This window comes from Oncorhynchus mykiss, chromosome 4, assembly GCF_057628025.1.
Source record: "Oncorhynchus mykiss isolate SJ-2025 chromosome 4, ASM5762802v1, whole genome shotgun sequence".
In the NCBI taxonomy this organism is placed as follows: Eukaryota; Metazoa; Chordata; class Actinopteri; order Salmoniformes; family Salmonidae; genus Oncorhynchus; species Oncorhynchus mykiss.
Genome location: NC_143025.1, coordinates 55,042,284 through 55,062,757, shown reverse-complemented (window position 1 = coordinate 55,062,757; position 20,474 = coordinate 55,042,284). Strand labels below are relative to the sequence as shown.

Genomic DNA, 20,474 nt, shown 5'->3' with positions numbered 1-20,474 from the left:
CACATACATACATACACACATACATACAGTGCCTTGCGAAAGTATTCGGCCCCCTTGAACTTTGCGACCTTTTGCCACATTTCAGGCTTCAAACATAAAGATATAAAACTGTATTTTTTTGTGAAGAATCAACAACAAGTGGGACACAATCATGAAGTGGAACGACATTTATTGGATATTTCAAACTTTTTTAACAAATCAAAAACTGAAAAATTGGGCGTGCAAAATTATTCAGCCCCCTTAAGTTAATACGTTGTAGCGCCACCTTTTGCTGCGATTACAGCTGTAAGTCGCTTGGGGTATGTCTCTATCAGTTTTGCACATCGAGAGACTGACATTTTTTCCCATTCCTCCTTGCAAAACAGCTCGAGCTCAGTGAGGTTGGATGGAGAGCATTTGTGAACAGCAGTTTTCAGTTCTTTCCACAGATTCTCGATTGGATTCAGGTCTGGACTTTGACTTGGCCATTCTAACACCTGGATATGTTTATTTTTGAACCATTCCATTGTAGATTTTGCTTTATGTTTTGGATCATTGTCTTGTTGGAAGACAAATCTCCATCCCAGTCTCAGGTCTTTTGCAGACTCCATCAGACTCCATTCTTCCAGAATGGTCCTGTATTTGGCTCCATCCATCTTCCCATCAATTTTAACCATCTTCCCTATCCCTGCTGAAGAAAAGCAGGCCCAAACCATGATGCTGCCACCACCATGTTTGACAGTGGGGATGGGGTGTTCAGCTGTGTTGCTTTTACGCCAAACATAACGTTTTGCATTGTTGCCAAAAAGTTCAATTTTGGTTTCATCTGACCAGAGCACCTTCTTCCACATGTTTGGTGTGTCTCCCAGGTGGCTTGTGGCAAACTTTAAACTACACTTTTTATGGATATCTTTAAGAAATGGCTTCTTCTTGCCACTCTTCCATAAAGGCCAGATTTGTGCAATATACGACTGATTGTTGTCCTATGGACAGAGTCTCCCACCTCAGCTGTAGATCTCTGCAGTTCATCCAGAGTGATCATGGGCCTCTTGGCTGCATCTCTGATCAGTCTTCTCCTTGTATGAGCTGAAAGTTTAGAGGGACGGCCAAGTCTTGGTAGATTTGCAGTGGTCTGATACTCCTTCCATTTCAATATTATCGCTTGCTCCTTGGGATGTTTAAAGCTTGGGAAATCTTTTTGTATCCAAATCCGGCTTTAAACTTCTTCACAACAGTATCTCGGACCTGCCTGGTGTGTTCCTTGTTCTTCATGATGCTCTCTGCGCTTTTAACGGACCTCTGAGACTATCACAGTGCAGGTGCATTTATACGGAGACTTGATTACACACAGGTGGATTGTATTTATCATCATTAGTCATTTAGGTCAACATTGGATCATTCAGAGATCCTCACTGAACTTCTGGAGAGAGTTGGCTGCGCTGAAAGTAAAGGGGCAAATGATTTTGCACGCCCAATTTTTCAGTTTTTGATTTGTTAAAAAAGTTTGAAATATCCAATAAATGTCGTTCCACTTCATGATTGTGTCCCACTTGTTGTTGATTCTTCACAAAAAAAATACAGTTTTATATCTTTATGTTTGAAGCCTGAAATGTGGCAAAAGGTCGCAAAGTTCAAGGGGGCCGAATACTTTCGCAAGGCACTGTACATATATGTATATACACACACGTGTGTATATGTGTGTATATACCGGTCAAAAGTTTTAGAACACCTACTCATTCAAGGGTTTTTCTTTATTTTTACCATTGCAGACCAAAAGGGAAGACATAACACACAAGGAAATAGCACACAGGGAATCATGTAGTGACCCCCACCTTGTCACAACACAACTGATTGGCTCAAATGCATTAGGAAGAAAATTAATTCCACAGATTAACTTTTAAGAAGGCACACCTGTTAATTGAAATGCATTCCAGGTGACTACTACATTAAGCTGGTTGAGAGAATGCCAAAAGTGTGCAAAGTTGTCATCAAGGAAAAGGGTAGCTACTTTGAAGAATCTCAAATGATGATTCCATATGTGTTATTTCATAGCTTGCTGTCTTCATTACTTTTCTACAATGTAGAAAATAGTAAAAATAATGAAAAACCCTTGAATGAGTAGGTGTTCCTAAACTTTTGACAGGAAGTGTATATACCTCAAATGTACTATACCTCAATTGCAAACAAAAAAATATGTTTTTTTTGTAAAAATGTATTTCCATAGGGTATAGAACAGACTCTTGGGCCACCCCTGACGTCACTGATCCACAGAATGCGGTACCAACTTCATACAATTAATAAAAATGTATTTCCATAGGGCATAGAAGAGACTTTTGGGCCACCCCTGACGTCACTGATCCACGGAGTGTGGTACCAACTTCATACAATTAATAAAAGCCTTGTTACCAAAAGGAAGGGTTCTTGCCTGAATAACATCACGCTAGATGCTGCCAAACTAGCAAATGGCTCCCACCAACCTTTTACCAACTTGTATGCATTTGATGTACAGTCATAAATGCATTGTATGCAGCAGAAGTTCTGCAATCATATACACATATTAAACGAGCACACGACTAAATAAAAACATACTGTGTTTCATAGAAGAAATTTGTCAGCATTTACATTAGTGATTGTGCACAGACCTGCTCTGTAGAGGACCATGCATGGTTGATTAGTATAGTCTGAACCCAAAGACCGATAAGAAAGCATAGACATGCTAAATTGCACACCGATTAGGGCTTGAGGAGCCAAGAGGTCAGTCAGTTTCAGGCATTTTATTCAAGCTCTTTGTCCACACAGGGTTAAAAAATGAATTACACAGTTGACCGATTAGTCAAGTGTTTCTGATTAATTGCACACTGGGCCAATTGGCGGGGTCCTCCTACCTTTTGATAAACCTGAATTAAATATTTGTATAAAAAAAAAATGTAACAACCAGTCAAATTTTGTACAAACAAATCCTTAGTTTAAAAAAAAAAAAGAAAAAAAAATCATGTTTGACGTTTGTTTTTTTGGAGCAGCATAATAAAATCAGTAGATTTTAGGTGTCAACATTTCTGTGAGACATCTCTGTCTGAGCCTGGCTGCTAGCCTGGCTGCTAGCATCTGTTACTGGCATATTTCAGACAGCTTGGATAATGAATCATTGCAGATTCCCTAGTATAGAGTATAATTCTAGAGCTTAGGTGTTCAAATCTGGTCCAGGAAATACCTGAATAGCAGCTATGAAAGGATAAAGTTGTGAAAAAAGTGTAATTAATATATTAAATAATATTTTCATGTTATGTTACTTTTCTGATTGAACTTGAGGGTCTTTGTTCTTTAGTCATCGAATGCAAAAAGGCCCCAAAAAGTAATGAAGACATTCTGTACATGACAGAGCAATCGTGACATCAAAATATAATTTGGGTTAAAATGTAGAATCAGATTTATTCTGAGGGGAGACTATTCGTCTTACTTTTCAAAGGAATTTCAGTCTATGACCATATATGTCTGGACAGAATAATGAATATTACCCACAAAAATTGAAACGCTGCCACTATTCATTCTAATTCTGGTACACAAACAAATGAAAAGCCGCATTGATAGATTTTGTCAGGGGGGAAGCCAACATGGACTACAAAGAGAAGTGAGAGATATACATACTGACATTTAGTGTTAAAAGCAGGGCAGGTCTACTACTCAGTTACACTAAATCCAAGTGTACACATGGCAGACCTTTGAGGGAATGATGTAGCTGCACTAAGACTAAGGCACTGTAAAGGTTTTTTTCTGAGGTAAGAGAAAAACAACTTTCATTTCACTCAGTGAGTCAAACTACAGTGAGCTCCAAAAATATTGGACAGTGACGTATTTTCTGTTGTTTTGGCTTTGTACTCCAGCACTTTGTGACTGGGGTTCAAGTGCAGACTGTCAGCTTTCATTTGAGGGTATTTTCATCCATATCGGGTGAACCTTTAGAAATTATAGCACTTTTATACAAAGTCCCGTCCCATTTTAGGGGACCAAAAGTCTTTTCCCACCAGAGATGTGTTTCCATCACTGTGCGTGATGAAGTAGTGCACATACCAATACTGTTTGCAGTTAAATTCCCATGGACCTAATAAAAAATACAGCATGGCGAATTTGGCCCGTCAAGTTTTCAAAGAAAAAATGTGAAATTAAATGAATAAAAAAAAACAGGAAATCTGCCCCAAGTGATTTTAATTTTGGAAAGCTGTTCCAAGTATTCCCACCCATAATAGAGAGACAAGTGATCGTATTAGCAAGCTTTGAAATGATCATGTTTTAGTCAAATATGATCTGTTTGGGCTTCTCGGTCAATTTGCAGTCTACAAATGATTTGTAATTATATTCCGGGGCTGCCGACCATCCTCTAAATAAAACATTTAAAAATCATCCCGCGGGTGAATGACTTACTTCATCTGTAGTCCAATAAAATGCAGACATTCCCAATGTGGGAGGACCACACACACAACATGTCATCGTGACTCCAGGTTTTCGTCAATATGATGGTTATTATAGAAATGTTTTAGCATAATCAATTTTACTGACACAAAAAAAATCCCAATTTGTCTATCGTAATTTGTTGCCATTTGGAACGTTTACAGATTTTTTTTTCGTTCATTTCCATCAGGCCTGTCATGACATTTCTTATCCGACGCACTTTACTGGCATAAAAAGGATGGATGGAAACCTAGTTACTTTTGGAGCTCACTTTATATGACTGGGCGATATGGACAAAATCCATATCACAATTTATCACATTTTATCGAGTCTAATCATCACGATGAAGATTTGAAGGATGATATTACATCCACCTAAATTAGACAGACTTGAGTATGAAATAGGGTATGGATACATTCCTCAAACCCCCGGTGCCGAACACTGCGTACAGTGGGACGTTTGCATTGTTTCGGGGATACCATTGGCAGCTTTGGCTTACCTGCGTGTGAGCTTGGAGGTGAGCTTGGTGAAGAGGTTGGAGGAGCCGCGGCTGCGGGACTGCGAGAGGGGTGTGGCGTCATGCGAGAGCGTGGGCGAAGCAGGCGGGCCGTTGTAGGTGGCAGTGCGGCGCTCCCGCAGCTGGCCGCCGTGGAAGGTGCTGCGGCTGGCCGTGCCACGGGGGAAGTGAACCCGGTCGGGGGGCGTGGCGCTGCCGGGGTTCCGTTGACTGGAAGTCGCTGTTGTGCTGGGGAGGAAACCGGGCTCGTGTTGATAACAGGGGGTACCATCACAGCAGATGTTTGGTTAGTTATGACTTTATCAACCACATCATGTGAACACTTGGTTTTATTGTTTAGTTGACTAAAGAGTTAAAGGGAAACTAAAACAGAACCTTCAGGACATTCGAGCCAATGAAAAAGAGGTTGCTTATCTTTGCTACATTAGGGATGGTTTGTTTATCAGGTGAGATTTGGCTGGCACTACTTCGGACCAAATACACTTGGGTATGTTAGAGGAAAGAGACCAGAGCAGGAGGCAATCCTTCTTCGTATTAAACACACAAATGGACCTTTTAAAAGAGGTCCTCAGCCATTGGAGGTGGTGTTTTGGGGGTGAAGCTAACGGAATGAGAAGTGAGCAAAAGTGTGGGATGAGTGTTCGGGAGGGAAAGGGTACGATTGGTCAGAAACTAATTCGGTGGGAGGTCAGACGGCGTTAGCGAGAGTTAGAAAGTGTGTGGACGGGGGGGGGGGGGGGGGGGGGGGACGAGGTTAGCGAGAAAAGCAGACAGATCAAATGGGACCCCTTAGTCAAACCCCTGGGAGTTGGGGTGGGAAGCCTCTTACTTAGGCCTGAAGTCAACGCCGTCGGTAGGTGGCAGCGTTTGGCGGCATGTGTGGCCCGAAGCCGACAGGGCCTTCTGGTGGCGCAGGTGGACTGAGGCCGAGGAGGAGGTGAGGGCCTTGGAGTAGGCAGAGAGGCTAGTGGTGCAGGCCGCCGACATTTCACTCATGCTGCCCCCAAGAGGACAGGAGGTGAAGTGGGGCGAAAAAGGCCACAGGGCCAGAGCAGAAAACGTGGATTTAAATAAAGCATTGAGGGCATAAAAAGAGTCACACGTCATAAGTCAGAGGTAAAGGACAGAAAAGGCTCTACTGAATGAATGTACTGTAACAGCAGTGTAGTATAGCTAGTTAGACAAGCAGAAGTTTAAGGGAGCTTATTCTGCAGTGGTGACTGCGTGTCTATTGGGTTGCACTGGTAAAAGGGTGTGGATTGTCGAATGGATTGGAATGGATGGAGTGTGTCGCCCTCAGTCCGATACATATCGGTTTTATTTATAATTGAGGGGAATTGGATCAGTGTATAGCCATGTTGCATTGCACTCATTTTATTTGTGAATGTCGTGAATACCTAATTCGCGACATGAATGACTCATTCAAAAAGTCATCTTGTTGATAAATCTGAGCACTCAACATTAATTGCTATGGTAACACAAGGAATCTCGGAAAACAAAATGTGCGTTTCTTAGTAGACAAACCCAGGTAAGTTCATCCCTGTTTTACTCAATTTCTTCCATTTGGTGCCTAATGAACAAGAGAGATGAAAGGCTGTGACCCCTGCTAACCGACGGCAGGTCAAATGACGGTCAGAAACCAATAGAGGACAAGCTTACGTCTAAGTGTTAAACCCTCTTGGAACCATGAGGAGAAGTTCAAACATACCTTCCAAGCACTTTTGTCCTCAAGATTCTCTTGGAATAGTTCATTTTAAACTTGACCAGGCTCGTAGAGTTGTAAATCAGAACACTTCATCAAGCAGGCCAAAAGTGTTTTATCCAACGCCACATATGGACTACTTAAAAATACAGGATAAGACAGTCCTTTCAAAGTAGCAGTCTTGGGTAATATACACTTTTGGTTTTTCTTGAGCTTGACATTTACAGGCCCCAATGTATCCTTCTGTTGTTCCTAACCAATGGGATTTTGGCATGGCTGTCCCCCCCCCCCCCCCTAGTGTTACAGAGAAAACACGATGTTCGTGCGTGTGATAATGATGAATAGGGCCTTCCGGCACCTCTATTGAAACAACAACCCCCCTTCAGACACAGCGTTTAACTAGGACACCGTATTCAAGGCCAGCATGAATTTGGAATAGGGTGGTGTACGGAGCTGCCGCGGGCATAATGTTTCTGCCACTAGTGTGGAAAGAGATGTGTGTGAAAATGAGTGTCTTTGTTCATGAGACAAAGACAACAAATGTGTGTTTGAGAGTGCGTTTGTGAGAGTGTGTGTGTGAGAGAGTGCGAGCGTGCATGCGTTTGTGGGTGTGTGTGTGAGAGACTGCGTGGATTCGTGGGAGTGTGTGAGAGAGAGTGAATGCGTAAGAGAGCGTGCGTGTGAGTAGCCTAGCAGCTAAGAGCGTTGGGCCAGTAAAAGTAACATAATTAAAGAGCAGCAGTAAAATAACAATAGCAAGGCAACAGGAGGTACCGGTACAGAGTCAATGTGCGGGGGCACAGGTTAGTCCAGGTAATTGAGGTAATAGGTTATTAAAGTGACTATGCATAGATAATAAACATAGATAATAAACAGTGAGTGGCAGCAGCGTAAAAGTGGGGGAGGGGCAATGCAAATAGTCTGGGTGGCCATTTGATTAGATGTTCAGGCGTCTTATGGCTTGGGGGTAAAAGCTGTTTAGAAGCCTATTGGACCTAGACTAGGCGCTCCGGTACCGCTTGCCATGCGTTAGCAGAGAGAACAGTCTATGACTAGGGTGGCTGGAGTCAATTTTGTGACAATTTTTAGGGCACTCCTCTACTCTCCTGGATAGCAGGAAGCTTGGCCCCAGTGATGTACTGGGCCATACGCACTATCATCTGTAGTGCCTTGCGGTCGGAAGCCGAGCAGTTGCTATACCAGGCAGTGATGCAACCAGTCAGGATGCTCTCGATGGTGCATCTGTAAAACCTTTTGAGGATCTGAGGACCCATGTCAAATATTTTAAGTCTCCTGAGGGGGAATAAGTTTTATCGCGCCCTCTTCACGACTGTCTTGCTGTGCTTGGACCATGTTAGTTTGTTGCTGATGTGGACACCAAGGAACTTGAAGCTCTCAACCCTGCTCCACTACAGCCCCGTCAATGAGAATGGGGGCGTGCTCGGTCCTCCTTTTCCTGTAGTCCACAATCATCTCCTTTGTCTTGATCACGTTGAGGGGGCAGTTGTTGTCCTGTCACCACATGGCCAGGTCTCTGACCTCCTCCCTACAGGCTGTCTAGTTGTTGTCGGTGATCACGCCACTACCACTGTTGTGTCACCGGAAAACTTAATGGTGGTGTTGGAGTTGTGCATGGCAGGGAGTATAGGAGGGGACTGAGCACGCACCCGAGGGGCCCCTGTGTTGAGGATCAGCGTGGCGGATGTGTTGTTACCTACCCTTACCACCTCGGGGCAGCCAGTCAGGAAGTCCAGGATCCAGTTGCAGAGGGAGGTGTTTTGTCCCAGGGTCCTTAGCTTATTGATGAGCTATGTGGGCACTGTGGTGAGCTGTATGAATAGCATTCTCACATTGGTGTTCCTTTTGTCCAGGTGGGAAAGGGCAGTGTGGAGTGCAATTGAGATTGCATCATCTGTGGATCTGTTGGAGCGGTATGCAAATTGGAGTGGGTCTAGGGTTTCTGGGATAATGGTGTTGATGTGAGCCATGACCAGCCTTTCAAAGTACTTCATGGCTGCAGACGTGAGTGCTACGGGTCGGTAGTCATTTAGGCAGGTTACTTTAGTGTTCTTGGGCACAGGGACTACGGTGGTCTGCTTAAAACATGTTGGTATTACAGAATCAGACAGGGAAAGATTGAAAATGTCAGTGAAGACACTTGCCAGTTGGTCAGCACATGCTCAGAGTACACGTCCTGGTAATCCGTGTGGCCCTGCAGCCTTGTGAATGTTGACCTGTTTAAAGGTCTTACTCACATTGGCTGCGGAGAGCGTGTTCACACAATCGTCCGGAACAGCTGATTTTTCAGTGTTACTTGCCTCAAAGCGAGAACTAATTTTGCTCGTCTTACTGGGCAGCTCTCGGCTGTGCTTCTCTACGTAGTCTGTAATAGTTTGTAAGCCCTGCTACATCCGACGAGCGTCGGAGCCGGTGTAGTACGTTTCGATCTTAGTCCTGTATTGACGCTCTGCCTATTTGATGGTTCGTCGGAGGGAATAGCGGGATTTCTTATAAGCTTCAGGGTTAGAGTCCCGCTCCTTGAAAGCGGCAGCTCTACCTTTTAGCTCAATGCGGATGTTGCCTGTAATCCATGGCTTTTGATTGGGGTCACTGAGACTGTACATACATGTACATACATGTACAGTCACTGTGTGGATGATGTCATCGATGCACTTATTGAGGAAGCCAGTGACTGATGTGGTGTACTCCTCAATGCCATCGGAAGAGTCCCAGAACATATTCCAGTCTGTGCTAGCCAAACAGTCCTGTAGCTTAGCATCTGCTTCATCTGACCACTTTTTTGGTGACCACTGGTGCTTCCTGCTTTAATTTGTGCTTGTAAGCAGGAATCAGGAGGATATAATTATGGTCAGATTTGCCAAAGGGAGAGCTTTGTACGCGTCTCTGTGTGTTGAGTAAAGGTGATCTAGAGTTTTTTTCCCTGTGGTTGCACAATTGACATGCTGTTGGAAATGAGGTAAAAAGTTTCCCTGCTCTGGATGAGCGTTTTCCTGTTTGCTTACGACGGAATTTATGATTATTTGTTGTCCGGGCCTCTGGCAGTCTCTATGGGGGTGCCACAGGGTTCAATTCTCGGGCAGACTCTCTTCTCTGTATACATCAATGATGTCGCTCTTGCTGCTGGTGATTCTCTAATCCACCTCTATGCAGACGACACCATTCTGTATACTTCTGGGCCTTCTTTGGACACTGTGTTAACAAACCTCCAGACGAGCTTCAATGCCATACAACTTTCCTTCCGTGGCCTCCAACTGCTCATAAACGCAAATAAAACTAAATGCATGCTATTCAACCGATCATTGCCCGCACCTGCCCGCCCATCCAGCATCACTACTCTGGACGGTTCTGATTTAGAATACGTGGATAACTACAAGTACCTAGGTGTCTGGCTAGACTGTAAACTCTCCTTCCAGACTCACATTAAGCATCTCCAATCAAAAATTACATCTAGAATCGGCTTCCTATTTCGCAACAAAGCTTCCTTCACTCATGCTGCCAAACATACCCTCGTTAAACTGACAATCCTACCGATCCTTGACTTCGGCGATGTCATCTATAAAATATGTAATCTATAAAATAGCCTGGGACTCTTCTGATGGCATTGAGGAGTACACCACATCAGTCACTGGCTTCCTCTACTCAGCAAACTGGATGTAGTCTATCACAGTGCCATCCGTTTTGTCACCAAAGCCCCATATACTACCCACCACTGCGACCTGTACGCTCTCGTTGGCTGGCCCTCGCTTCATACTCGTCGCCAAACCCACTGGCTACAGGTTATCTCAGCTCACTGGTCACCATAGCAGCACACGCTCCAGCAGGTATCTCTCACTGGTCACCCCCAAAGCTTTTTTTGCACCACAGTATCTCTACTTGCACATCCATCTTTTGCATATCTACCATTCCAGTGTTTAATTGCCATATTGTAATTACTTCGCCACCATGGCCTATTTATTGCCTTACCTCCCTTATTTGACCTTATTTGCACTCACTGTATATAGACTTTGTTTTCTTTTTTTCTACTGTATTATTGACTGTGTGTTTTGTTCATTCCATGTGTAACTCTGTGTTGTTGTACGTGTCGAACTGCTATGCTTTATCTTGGCCAGGTCGCAGTTGCAAATGAGAATTTGTTCTCAACTAGCTTACCTGGTTAAATAAAGGTAAAATAAATAAAAAATAAAAATACATTGAGAGCGGTCTAAGTGCCAGCATCGGTTTGTGGTGGTAAATGGACAGCTATGAAAAATACAGATGAAAACTCTCTAGGTAGATTGTGTGGTCTACAGCTTATCATGACATACTCTACCTCAGGTGAGCAAAATATTGAGACTTCCTTAGATATCATGCACCAGCTGTTTACAAATATACATAGACTCCCACCCCTTGTCTTATCAGAGGTTCTATCCTGCCGGTACATTGTATAACCCGCCAGCTGTATGTTATTCATGCCGTCGTTCAGCCACAACTCGGTGAAACGTAAGATATTACAGTTTTTAATGTCATGGTGGTAGGATATATGTGCTTTTAGTTCGTCCATTTTATTATCGAGCGATTGTACGTTGGCCATTAGTACCGATGGCAAAGGCAGATTAGCCACTCGTCGCCTGTTCCTCACAAGGCACCCTGATCTCCTTCTGCAAAATCTCTGTCTCTTTCTCCTGCGAATGATGGGGATGAGGGCCTGTTCGGGTGTCTTGGAAAATCACTCTCGTCCGACTCATTAAAGAAAAATTCTTCATCCATTTCGAGGTGAGTAATCGCTGTTCTGGTACCCAGAAGCTCTTTTCGGGCATAACAGACAGTGGCATAAATAGTATGTACAAAATAAGTTACAAATAACACGAAAAAACAAACAAATAGCACAGTTGGTTAAGAGCCAATAAAACAGCAGCCATCCCCTCCAGTGCCATTTTATAATCCCCGAGCCGACTAGGTGAAGAATCTCTCAATATGTCTTTGAGCAAAGCGCTTAATTGCTCCTGTAAGTCAGTCTGGATAAGAGTGTCTGCTAAATGACTAGAACGTTTTTTTTAAACGTGTGTGTATGCATGTATCTGGGTCTGTGTGCCTGTATTTAGGGGGCCAGGAGGGACAACAGGACAGAGCTTTGGCCCCTCTCACCTGTTCTCTTTTCCATTCTGGATGACAGCGGATTGGCGGTCCGAGGCATTCCTGTCACTACACACATACGTGTTCCTCCTCGTCATGCCCCCTGACATTGAGTTAGCCTGGAGGGAGAGAGCGAGAGGGTTATGAAAAGAGAGAAAGAGGATAAGGGTGAGGGAGTGAAAGAAAGAGATATTTTTTAAACACAATCCATTTACACTCTTGTGCTTTTTGTCAGTTCTTTCACTTTTCGTGCCAATAAAGTTTCTTCAATTGAATTGATAGAGGGGGAGGAAGGAAGCTGAGACAGATGGTGACAGACAGAGAAAGAGATACAGAAATAATGAAAGAACAAACAGAAGAAAGAAAGTCATGCAGACCACAACACACTAGCTCATAGCAGAAGAATTATGGAGTGGAAAATTGGCAATCAAAGGAAAACAAGATAAGATACTGTACTAATGAGGAACAGCACAAATGCTGTAAACATTCTCTCTCTCTTTTTCCAACATTGACATCACCCTGTGAGCGAGAATGTCCGTGTGTTAATGTCTGCGTAATTGTGGTTGGTGTGTGAACCTGTGTGTATATACACTATACAGTGCACTTGGAAATATTCAGACCCCTTCACTTTTCTCACATTTTGTTACATTACAGCCTGATTCCAACATTGATATAAAACATGTTTAATGATCATCAATCTACACACAATACCCCATAATGACGAAGAAAAAAACAAGTTTAGAAATTTTTGCAAATAAAAATGTAAATATCACATTTACGTAAGTAATCAGACCCTTTACTCAGTACTTTGTTGAAGCACCTTTGGCAGCGATTACAGCCTTGAGTCTTCTCGGGTAGAAAGCTACAACTTTAGCACACCTGTATTTGGGGAGTTTATCCCATTCTTCTCTGCAGATCCTCTCAAGCTCTGTCGGGTTGGATGGGAAGCATTGATGCACAGCTATTTTCAGGTCTCTCCAGAGATGTTCGATCGGGTTCATGTCAGGGCTCTGGCTGGGCCACTCAAGGACATTTAGAGACTTGTCATGAAGCCACTCCTGCGTTGTCTTGGCTGTGTGCTTAGGGTCGTTGTCCTGTTGGAAGGTGAACCTAGCCCCAGAGGTCCTGAGCGCTCTGGAGCAGGTTTTCATCAAGGATCTCGCTGTACTTTGCTCCGTTCATCTTTCCTTTGATCCTGACTAATCTCCCAGTCCCTGCCGCTGAAAAACATCCCCACAGCATGATGCCACCACCATGCTTCACCGTAGAGATGGTACCAGGTTTCTTTCAAATGTGACACTAGGCATTCAGGCCAAAAAGTTAAATATTGGTTTCATCAGACCAGAGAATCTTGTTTCTCTTGGTCTGAGAGTCCTTTAGGATCCTTTTGGCGAACTCCAAGTGGGCTGTCGTGCCTTTTACTGAGGAGTGGCTTCCGTCTGGCCACTCTACCATGAAGGCCTGATTGGTAAAGTGCTGCAGAGATGGTTGTCCTTCTGGAAGGTTCCCGCATCTCCACAAAGGAACTCTGGAGTTCTGTCAGAATGACCATCGGGTTCGTGGTCATCTCCCTGACCAAGGCCCTTCTCCCCCGATTGCTAAGTTTGGCCGGGCAGCCAGCTCTAGGAAGAGTCTTGGTGGTTCCAAACTTCTTCCATTTAAGAATGATGGAGGCCACTGTGTTCTTGGGGACCTTCAATGCTGTAGAAATGTTTCGGTACCCTTCCCCAGATCTGTGCCTTGAAACAATCCTGTCTCTGAGCTCTACGGACAATTCCTTCGACCTCATGACTTGGTTTTTGCTCTGACATGCACTGTCAACTGTGGGACCTTATATAGAGAGGTGTGCGCCTTTCCAAATCATGTCCAATCAATTGAATTTATCACAGGTGGACTCCAATCACGTTGTAGAAACATTTCAAGGATGATCAATGGAAACAGGATGCACCTGAGATACATTTTGAGTCTCATAGCAAAGGCTCTGAATACTTAACAGTGGGGCAAAAAAGTATTTAGTCAGCCACCAATTGTGCAAGTTCTTCCACTTAAAAAGATGAGAGAGGCCTGTAATTTTCATCATAGGTACACTTCAACTATGACAGACAAAATGAGAGAAAAAAATCCAGAAAATCACATTGTAGGATTTTTACTTAATTTATTTGCAAATTATGGTGGAAAATGAGTATTTGGTCAATAACAAAAGTTTATCTCAATACTTTGTCATATACCCTTTGTTGGCCACTGTATGTAAGTAAGGGTTCTATTTTTTTATACATTTGCAAAAATGCTTTGTCATTATGGGGTAATTGTGTGTAGATTAGTGAGAAAAAACAAAAATGTAATCCATTTTAGAATAAGGTTGTAATGTAACAAATTGTGGAAAAAGTGAAGGTGTTTGAATACTTTACGAATGCACTGTGTATACAAAAGTACGTAGACAACCCTTAAATTTGTGGATTCGGCTATATCAGCCACACCCGCTGATAGTGTATAAATAGAGCACACCGTCATGCAATCTCCATAGACAAACATTGTAAGTAGAATGGCCTTACTGAAGAGCTCAGTGACTTTCAATGTGGTACCGTCATAGAATGCCATCTTTCCAACAAGTCAGTTCATCTGCTAGAGCTGCCCAGTTCAACTGTAAGTGCTGTTATTGTGAAGTGGAAACGTCTAGGAGCAACAACCTCTCAGCCGCGAAGTGGTAGGCCACACAAGCTCACAGAACGGGACTGTCGAGTGCTGAAGCACGTAAAAATCATCTGTCCTCAGTTGCAACACTCACTACTGAGTTCGAAACTGTCTCTATATGAAATGGATTTCTATGGCCGAGAAAATCTCACACAAGCCTAAGATCACCATGCGCAGCCTGCCGAGTGGCGCAGCGGTCTAAGGCACTGCATCACAGTGCTTGAGGCGTTATTACATACCCGGGTTCGATCCCAAGCTGGATCACAACCGGGAGTCCCATAGGGCGGCGCACAATTGGCGGGGGGGGCTTTCCTTGGCTCATTGCGCTCTAGTGACTCCTTGTGGCGGGCCTGGCGCCTGCAGGTGGACTTTGGTTGTCAGTTGAGTGGTGTTTCCTCCGACACATTGGCGCAGCTGGCTTCCGGGTTAAGCGCGGGCGGATGTTAAGAAGTGCGGTTTGGCGGGTCATGTTTCGGAGGACGCATGACTTGAGTCTGTTGGGGAGTTGCAGCGATGGGACAAAATAGTAATTGGGGAGAAAAAGAGGGAAAAATAAAAATCCCATGGCTGGAGTGATGAATCGCGCTTCACCATCTGGCAGTCCAACATACGAATCTGGGTTTGGCGGATGCCCGAATGCATAGTGCCAACTGTAAAGTTTGGTGGAGGAGGAATAACGGTCTGGGGCTGTTTTTCATGGTTCGGGCCCCTTAGTTCCAGTGAAAGGAAATCTTAACGCTACAGTATACAATGTCATTGTAGACGATTCAGTGCTTTCAACTTTTTGGCAACAGTTTGGGGAAGGCCCTTTCCTGTTCCAGCATGACAATGCCCCCATGCACAACGCAATGGTCCATACAGAAATGGTTTGAGATTGGTGTGGAAGAACTTGACTGGCCTGCACACCTTTGGGATGAATTGAATAGCCAACTGCAAACATCACTAATGCTTGTGGCTGAATGGAAGTCCCTACAGCAATGTTCCAACATCTAGTTGAAAGCCTTCCCAAAAGAGTGGAGGCTGATATAGCAGCAAATAATGTCCATGCTTTTTTAATGAGTGTAGTGTATCTTCCATGTGTATATTCTTTGTACTCACGGTTGGTGTGGTGGAGCCTTTCTTGTGGTCGGGGATGTCGGCCTTGTTGGGGTTGTTGGCATTACCTAGTAGGGGACTGGCAGGGGCAACGCCGCCACTGCGTCCACCCGACAAACCAGACTTCTGGGTCTGAGCACCCCCGTCCTCTTTGTAGTCGCCGTTGTTGGCCGAGGTGGTCTGGCTCCTCTTGGGGTAGCCCACCGAGGGGATGGACGGACCGGCTGGATGGATGGAGGGAGGGAGAGATACAGGGATCAGTGTGGAGTTAGAATGGGAACTGTGCTGCATTGGAGGTTCACATGCATCGTCCTATATTTCCCCATATTCTCTTTACCTCCTTTCCTCCTGTCCCACTTACATCATCTTGCTCCCAGTCCCTCTCTCCCACCCTCTCCTCCCTCCCAGCCCCTCTCTCCATCCCAGCCCCTTTCTCCTCTATCTCCTCCCTCCCAGCCCCTCTCTCCCTCCCAGCCCCGCCCCTCTTTCCCTACCAGCCCCTCTCTCCCCCCTCTCCTCCCTCCCTGCCCCTCTCCTCCCTCCCTGCCCCTCTCCTCCCTCCCTGCCCCTCTCTCCCTCCTAGCCCCTCTCCCAGCCACTCTCTCCTCTCTCCCAGCCACTCTCTCCTCTCTCCATGCCCCCTCTGCTCTCTCCATGCCCCCTCTGCTCTCTCCATGCCCCCTCTGCTCTCTCCATGCCCCCTCTGCTCTCTCCATGCCCCCTCTGCTCTCTCCATGCCCCCTCTGCTCTCTCCATGCCCCCTCTGCTCTCTCCATGCCCCCTCTGCTCTCTCCATGCCCCCTCTGCTCTCTCCATGCCCCCTCTGCTCTCTCCATGCCCCCTCTGCTCTCTCCATGCCCCCTCCACTCCCTCTCCCTCACCCTGGTCGCTGTAGCGTCTCTGTTTCTGGGTGCTGGAGATGGACCGCTGGGTCTTGAGATGGGCAGAAGACTGGCCGTTGTTGTTGTGCTCGCTGGCGGGCCGTGCCTTGGCCAGAGACAAGTTACTGCTAGAGCTGGAGTCACTAGTCTCCAACTTTGAGAGAGAAGAAAAGTTTCCTATTAAATCATGCTGCATTTGAGTTTTACTGTATTTTTTGGATCTGTGCTCTTTGGAAAAGTCACTCAATATGTTTCACATAGCATTTCAAATAGGGACATTTGTGACTGTATCATCCAAACAGACTGTGTCACTTCAGATATTATGCATGTCATTTGGTTTCAAACCTGTATACTTTCAACCACTTACATACCCCTAAACCTTGATTTAAAAAAATAAAATGGTGCTAAAAGCAAGGAACCAATACATGATAGAACCAGTGCTTTCTAACATGGTCATTTATGGCCAGGTACTGGGTCAATCCCAAATCGTTCCCTTAACCCTACACACTTGTGGAGATTGAGAGGATTTGATTGGTATTAGCAATATCGTGAAACTTCCACCGAGCCTATCTGAGGGCAAGGTGAAGCTATTACAAGATTGATTACACAGGTCAAATCCTCTCAGCATCTGCCCAGTGCAGGGCTTGGGGGACAATTTGGGATTGGGCCACTTTTGCCCAGTCTGTCCTTACCTCTGTGGACTTCCTGCCCAGTAGCAGGTAGGTGGCAGTGATCTCATCGTACTTCATCCTGGTTAAAGACTCAGTGACCTCCTCTTGAGTGTAGCCCATCTCCACCATGATGTCTGCAGGGAATCAGGAGTGGGACAGGACAGGCATTAGCCTCACGAAACGTGGTACGGATCTTTTTAGACCTTAGAACCTCCATCAGAAGCTAGCCTTCAGAGGCCAGCCTGGTAATTAGCTACTAGCTATTTAGTCATTGTTAGCCACTGCTAGCAGTCTTTACTTTTAACACAGACACCAGCCGCTTTAGCCCGGATAATATCTGCCAGTCTGCACAGCGCAATATCAGCCCTGAGCATAACGGACTGCTTTTTTTCCCCCCACTACTTCTCCGGATTCCTGCCGCAAGCTCTGGACCATTACACTGGATCATCGCAGCTAGCTAGAGGCTACCGAGTGGCTATCGTGGCTAACGCCATTGTCCATAAGCAAGCACCAGTTAGCCTCGAGATAGGCCCATTCCCCCAGCTAGCAAACAAAGTACACCAACTACAATACCTCTCTTGCCAATTGGCCTGGACCCTCTATCGACACGGAGCCCTGCCGATCCGTCACGACTGGTCTGCTGATGTATATCGGCCGATGTGCTCTCAACCGGCCTCTGCGTTGTTGATGTCGGTGAGGACCCAGCTACTAGCCCCGACCCGCTAACTCTCTGAGCGCCGTGTCTCCCGCTCGCCTAGCGTAGTGATGACTGCCGAGCGGCTCCCTGTTTCGTCCATTGCTGCTTATTGGACCGTATGATCCCACGGCTACACAGCTGATGCCTACTGGACTGTTCATTAACACGGTACTTCATTTTGTTTATCTGTCGGCCCCAGCCTTGAACTCAGGCCCTGTGTGTAACTAACTGACCCTCTCTGCCCATTCATTCATCCATTTACCCATTCTTGTTGTCTTAGCTGTTTACCCGTTGTTGTCTTAGCCCTCCCAATCAACACCTGTGATTGCTTTATGCCTGTTGTTTAGGGTAGCTCTCATTGTTTTGTTTTACTGCGGAGCCCCTAGTCCTGCTCTACATGCCTCGGTTAGCTCCTTTGCCCCACCCCCCACACATGCGGAAACAGCACCTGGTTTAACTGCCACTTGCAGAAATGCAGCCTCTCTCATCGTCACTCAATGCCTAGGTTTACCTCCACTGTTCTCGCACCCTACCATGCCCTTGCCTGAGCATTATGCCCTGAATCTATCCTACCACGCCCAGAAGTCTGCTCCTTTTACTCTGTTCCGAACGCACTAGACGACCAGTTCTTATAGCCTTTAGCTGTACCCTCATTCTACTCCTCCTCTGTTCCTCTGGTGATGTAGAGGTTAACCCAGGCCCTGTGTGTCCCCAGGCGCTCTCATTTGTTGACTTCAGCAACCGGAAAAGCCTTGGGTTCATGCATGTTAACATCAGAAGCCTCCTCCCTAAGTTTGTTTTATTCACTGCTTTAGCACACTCCGCCAACCCTGATGTCCTAGCCGTGTCTGAATCCTGGCTTAGGAAGGCCACCAAAAATTCAGAAATTTCCATCCCCAATTACAACATTGTCCATCAAGATAGAACTGCTAAAGGGGGAGGAGTTGCAATCTACTGTAGAGATAGCTTGCAGAGCTCTGTCCTACTATCAAAGTCTCTGCCCAAACAGATCGAGCTACTACTTTTAAAAATCCATCTCTCACTGTTGCCACTTGTTATAGACCCCCCTCAGCTCCCAGCTGTGCCCTGGACACCATATGTGAATTGATTGCCTCCCATCTATCGTCAGAGTTCGTACAGTTAGGTGACCTAAACTGGGATATGCTTAACACCCCGGCCGTCCTACAATCTAAGCTAGATGCCCTCAATCTCAAACAAATTAGCAAGGAACCTACGAGGTACAACCCCAAATCCGTAAACATGGGAAACCCATGATATCATCCTGACTAACTTGCCCTCTAAATACACCTCTGCTGTTTTCAACCAGGATCTCAGAAATCACTGCCTCATTGCCTGCATCCGTTATGGGTCCGACCACCCCTCATCAGTGTCAAACGCCCCCTAAAACACTTCTGCAAGCAGGTCTTTATAATAGACCTGGCCCGGGTATCCTGAAAAAATACTACTGACCGCATCCCATCAGTAGAGGATGCCTGGTTATTCTTCAAAAGTGCCTTCCTCACCATCTTAAATAAGCATGCCACTTTAAAAAAATGTAGACCTAAGAACAGATATAGCCCTTGGTTCACCCTAGACTTGACTGCCCTTGACCAGCACAAAAACATCCTGTGGCGCACTGCATTATTTTCGATTAGTCCACGCGATATGCAACTTTTCAGGGAAGTTAGGAACCAATATACACAGTCAGTTAGAAAAGCCAAGGCTAGCTTTTTCAAACAGAAGTTTGCATCCTGTAGCACTAATTGAAAAAAGTTCTGGGACACTGTAAAGTCCATGGAGAATAAGAGCACCTCCTCAGCTGCCCACTGCTCTGAGGCTAGGAAACACTGTCACCAACAATAAATCTACAATAATAATTTCTACAATAATAATTTCAAGAAGCATTTCGCTACGGCTGGCCAAGCTTCCAACTGGTTACCCCAACCCCGGCCAACAGCCCTGCGCCCACCCGCAGCAACTGGCCCAAGACCCCCCCCCCCACGCGCGCTTCTCGTTCACCCAAATCCAGACAGCTGATGTCCTAAAAGAGCTGCAGAATCTGGATCCCTACAAATCAGCTGGACTAGGCAATCTGGACCCTCTCTTCCTAAAATTATCCACCGCCATTGTCGCAACCCCTATTACTGGTCTGCTCAACCTTTCTTTCGTATCATCTGAGATTCCTAAAGATTGGAAAGCTGCCGCGGTCATCCCCCTCTTCAAAGGGGGAGACACTCTAGATCCAAGCTGTTACAGACCTGTATCTATCCTACCCTGCCATTCTAAAACCTTTGAAAGCCAAGTGAACCAACAGATCACCGACCATTTCGAATCCCACCGTACCTTCTCCGCTATGCAATCTGGTTTCCGAGCTGGTCACGGGTGCACCTCAGCCACGCTCAAGGTCCTAAACAATATCATAACCGCCATCGATAAGAGGCAATACTGTGCAGCCATCTTCATCGACCTGGCCAAGGCTTTCGACTCTGTCAATCACCTTATTCTTATCGGCAGACTCAAAAGCCTTGGTTTTTCTAATGACTGCCTCGCCTGGTTCACTAACTACTTCTCTGATAGAGTTCAGCGTGTCAAATCAGAGGGCCTGTTGCCTGGACCTCTGGCAGTTTCTATGGGGGTGCCACAGGGTTCAATTCCCGGTCCG

The 20,474-nt window shown here is 45.5% G+C and overlaps 1 protein-coding gene across 4 annotated transcripts in view; it reads right to left on the bottom strand.

Moving 5' to 3' along the window:
• Positions 1-20,474, bottom strand: part of LOC110521032 (MAP/microtubule affinity-regulating kinase 3) — a 141,490-nt gene that overhangs the window by 14,892 nt on the left and 106,124 nt on the right. For 2 of the 4 annotated variants that reach the window (XM_090232299.1, XM_090232300.1), the window contains exons 11-16: positions 17,137-17,249; positions 16,445-16,598; positions 15,567-15,787; positions 11,790-11,896; positions 5,772-5,939; positions 4,925-5,170 (exon numbers count right to left, since the gene is read on the bottom strand). In XM_090232299.1, coding sequence (XP_090088425.1) covers positions 4,925-5,170; positions 5,772-5,939; positions 11,790-11,896; positions 15,567-15,787; positions 16,445-16,598; positions 17,137-17,249 — 1,009 coding nt within the window. The remainder of the gene's footprint in view (positions 1-4,924; positions 5,171-5,771; positions 5,940-11,789; positions 11,897-15,566; positions 15,788-16,444; positions 16,599-17,136; positions 17,250-20,474) is intronic. The other 2 variants (XM_036975517.2, XM_036975519.2) reach the window with 1 other exon arrangement.